Here is a 4522-nt window from a genome sequence, read left to right on the forward strand (position 1 = left end):
CCCACCCAAACACCGGAAAAAAAAAACAAGGAGGGCAACAGCTTTTCCCTCTTCACCCCTCGGTTATTTGAAACCCATAACTCATGGTTGGGGAACAGGGCCCTTTCACAAGACTATCCCCCTCCCTTGACAGTTGACAACTTGACGCGCATGAAGATAAGCAATTTAATAGTCTGATTAACAAACATTTATCCAATTTTACAAGAAACAAAGAGATACTAGATGACAATAAAGCCCCTTTTTCCTACTTGGTCAGCCAAGTTCTAAACCGTTTTTCCTTCTTGGTCATCCAAGTTCTAAAGCATTGTGCCTGATTTATCCATTACCGCACATTTTACCCATAAACGTAATTAATGCCATAAATACCTTTCCAGCTATTTTTTATATGCTGCTATCACCAAGAGATGATGACTAGGTTCCTACTTACATTGTGTAGAACATCATAAAGAAATCCAGAGATAATTACCATATCGTTTAGTATGCACCCACCATACCCCCCTCCCCCCCCNAAAAAAAAAACTACCACAATTTCTGAGTTGAGCAAGCAATTAAAAAACCATATGTTTCTATGCATAGGGGGAAGAAAAGGTGTGCGGTAGGTGAAGTAATTCAGGTGTAACATAACAATTTGAATAGCTACAATCTCAGGATGCAAATACCCAGTACCTGCTTAGGAAAAAAGAACCTAGACTGTCAGGTTTCCCATCGCCACAAAATAACAGCAGACAAAGTTATCTTTTCCTAGTAATTTGCGCACTCTTAACAGTATGCATACATATGCTTAGAATGTTTGACATATCATTCTTTATAAAAAGAGTGAGGAAAGAGGACATACCGGGAAATTCCTCGCAAAGTATAACAAGTTCTCCAGTGATATAAATCCACCACCCCTACAGAATCAATCAAACAACTTAAAACCAACATAAGATTGCAACAGGCAGAAACGGAAATTATCAGAAAGATGTTAATAAGCCTGAGAATAATCCTCCTTTTTCTTCATTTAAATTTTGGGCGGAGTGAGGTGCTGATGTACCTAAAGTCAGTAGATGGATCTTTTCCTTGCCAGCCCATTTCTTTCCACTGTTCAGAAATCAAGCCACGAAGTTGTTCCTCAGGAAAGGCAACTTTCCACAAAGCTTTTAAAGCTTCCTTTAGGTCAAAAACAAAAAAAAAATCTTGAGAAAAAAGAATGTCATACCTGAATGAAATGTCAAAGTCTTACAGATATTAAGCTATTGCAAACAACTAAGATGTCTTGCACAGAAGGTACCTGATGTTCAGGGATTAAACTATCATATGCAACATCTATACGGTTTTGTAGCCTTAGCAAACATTCCTCCTGAGATTAACAAAGAGCGGAAAAAGCATCAAATTAGCATCCAATATGTAGAAGCTATTCCATACTTCTTTACCATGGCTAAGCTAACTCTTGTACATGACATTTTGAAAGAAGAAAACAAGAAATTTTGAAGAAGTGAGCAGACGCCAAGTAGAGAGTTATGGGCAATTTCATTAAAGTGGAAAGCCAGAAAATTTAGGCAAACACTAGTGCCGAAGACATGGCACAGTTAGAAATAAATATCACAGCATATACAGACGCACATGAGCACATTTGTCTAACTCAACAAGATAAGTAAGAACAACATTAAAAATACAAACTAGTACTGCACACAACAGGACTTCTATGATACTGCAGACTGAAATTCAGACTATTTCATTGTGTTTTATGACATTCTCAGTATTCAGCAAGCAGGAAATATAAACTTAATATAACCTCCACAAACATATTACCTGGGATGGAGTTAAATCAAATGATGGACGAGCATCACTCTCCCTCCTTTGAACACAAACACATGAAAGGCCTCTGCCTAGCCATGCAGCTGATCCTGCCACAACCTCCGCTGTAACAAAATAAAATGATTGGCAAAAGAAAATGGAAACCCTGGATTTTCCAATGATGAATGCCTCTATTACAAGTGAGACTAGAATGCAGATGCCAGATCAAAAAGCACTTCTTTCAAGAAACACTTTCACATATGATAAGAAAACTATGATACAAATAAACTACAGCACATGACATGAAAATGGAAATAAACACAACACGTGTAAGGACACTTCCTGCTAGGGTTAGTATTTTAGTGGCTACATAAGTATCCTTAAGTGGATCTGATTTAGTCAACAATCTTGATAGAGTTAGGAAGAAATGCAGTCTATATGGATAAAATCAAGGCCACATTAGCAGACTGTTTCCTGCAAATATATGAGTCAAACAGTATATTCAAATGTTTGTAAAAAATAAATAAATCTAGTCGTACAATTCAATGAAGCTACATTGGTAATCAACTAATGGAATATATGGTTCAAAAAAGGTGAAACAAAACAATATCCAATCAGTTCATGTTACCCAAAATGTGGATTCTATAAAATGAGTTTACCCATAAATGAATATCAACTAGCTTCAAAGGTCTAGCTAGAGCTTGGCATACAACTTTTATATGACCATAAAGTTCTAATTTTTTTTAAATAAGAAAAAGTTCTAGTATCAACATTGAATAGAGCTGAAGTTCATCACCTGAATATGAATTATAGTACTAGATATCTTTCTCCTACGGCTAAGCAAACACTAAAAACAGAAGAGATTAATGGAGAATTCTAAGCACGATGAACCATAATCATGGTAAGTAGAACACAACAAGAGAAGTAGACCATCCTCTGATACAAATATTTAAAGACAACATACACTGTTAAGCCCTACTGAACTTCATTAAAGATAAAAAAAGTATCCAGCACCATTCCCAAAAAAAACAATATGAATGAACGTAACTGTACTAATATTTCCTAATTCTCTGTCCCACTGTGAGAATATGCTGGATTGATTCAGTCAATTAAAAGACACACTTCCTGCAATTCCTATGGGAAAACCCAATAGTAGATCAACCAAAAAGCACAAGGCATAAATAGCAGTGAGATCTATAGCCATGTGACAGCAGTAAATGTACTTTTTTGGAAAAGAAATTAGGCAACTATTTACAAGGATTCCATGCCCTATATCTATATCTACAGAATAATAAATCACAATGCGTGAGCACAAACTGTATTTTTTTTCCTCTCTCTGGTCCATGTGAGACACTGATGTGCACAGGAAAAATCCATGTCAATACATTCTTCATAGATCTATTGACAAGATTAAGAAGAGACATGACCCTCAGTAAAAGAACTAGTTCACTTTACTCAAACAATAGGAAGCAGAAAAACTGTTAACAATACTCAAAATATTTTACAACTAGCAAGGTCATCCTTTCTAAGCAACTCCTCTAGCAACAAAACCATCGAGCATAAGCTGAAGCAACCAAAAATCAAAATCCATTTTACCCGAACTTACTTATAGTAACTCAGTTATATAAACAAGGTAATTCATCCTCCACAACCAAAGTAATTGTTGTAAAACCTACACAAACTGAATAAAACCAAATTCTGTTACTAACATCCGAAAGAGTATTCCTCTTTAGGTAGCTCAGGCATGTTCAAAACATGCTCTGAGGCAGCTTTATCTACAGAAAACTTCAGAACTGGTAAATCACAAATTAACTCTATGAAACCGATCTTATCCAAACAAAATGCATGAATCTGTTGATTATCCAAACCGTAACGGTAGGTACAACACCAAAACTTCAGGGAAAGAAAATGAATTAAGCAGCAGATGAAAACTCACCACACATGTCAATGCAAGTAGGCATGAATGCACCTAATTTTTCAATTCACAGATCCAAAACCTCAATTAATTTACTCCTGACATAGACGGAGACCAATCGGTAATACATACAGACAGAAATACACCGATAGTAACAGCAAAAACAGAGAGAGATAGAGACAGAGAGAGAAATATCGATATATAGAGAGAGAAATGAGCGAATGTTTGTACTGTTAGGTAAAGTAAAAAAGTAAATATACCAGAAGTCGTATGACAAGCATTGCCTCTTTCAAGTCCTTGAGATATCCTCCTTACAGCCACGAACGATCCTCCTCTATCATCCATACTTTCAGCTAATCGAAAACTTATTCTCTACAATACTTGCATCACATTCAACCTCCTCCAAACAACAACACACTCCAATGCTCCACCGTCAATGAAAACATAAGCCAAAAATCTCAAATAACGAAGTTGAATTCCTTTTTCACAGAGAAATGCACAATCAATTAATCCTCCGGTGGAATCTCGAGATCTGAAATCGGAATATGAACGGCAGGAAAGGAGATCAACCACGCCAAAACCTCCGGTATATTTGTGTATGTAGCTATATCTGAAGGTGAATGTTCAACATATACATACATATATATATATAGGATAATATGATATTATATGAATATAGAGAGAGAAAAGGAGAGTGGTGTGGGTATTCTCTTTTTCTCTCTCTAAATGTGTTTCTCTATCTAGATATTCTACTCTGCAACTTCTTCGCTCCGAACAGATTTGTAAAACGGAGAAGAGGAGCGAAGAAGGGGTATGTGGGTGGTTTTGGGG

The 4522-nt window shown here is 36.3% G+C and overlaps 1 protein-coding gene across 2 annotated transcripts in view; it reads right to left on the bottom strand.

The window, feature by feature from the left end:
* Positions 1 to 4522, bottom strand: part of LOC107008170 (ELMO domain-containing protein A-like) — a 7216-nt gene extending 2694 nt beyond the window's left edge. Inside the window, exons 1-6 of one of the 2 annotated variants that reach the window (XM_015207097.2) lie at positions 3952 to 4154; positions 3713 to 3789; positions 1792 to 1901; positions 1271 to 1339; positions 1034 to 1149; positions 836 to 890 (exon numbers count right to left, since the gene is read on the bottom strand). In XM_015207097.2, coding sequence (XP_015062583.1) covers positions 836 to 890; positions 1034 to 1149; positions 1271 to 1339; positions 1792 to 1901; positions 3713 to 3737 — 375 coding nt within the window. In that variant the 5' untranslated portion in view covers positions 3738 to 3789; positions 3952 to 4154. Of the gene's footprint in view, positions 1 to 835; positions 891 to 1033; positions 1150 to 1270; positions 1340 to 1791; positions 1902 to 3712; positions 3790 to 3951 lie in introns of both variants that reach the window. The other variant, XM_015207096.2, reaches the window with a different exon arrangement.

Source organism: Solanum pennellii, chromosome 1 (genome assembly GCF_001406875.1).
Source record: "Solanum pennellii chromosome 1, SPENNV200".
Classification (NCBI taxonomy): domain Eukaryota; kingdom Viridiplantae; phylum Streptophyta; class Magnoliopsida; order Solanales; family Solanaceae; genus Solanum; species Solanum pennellii.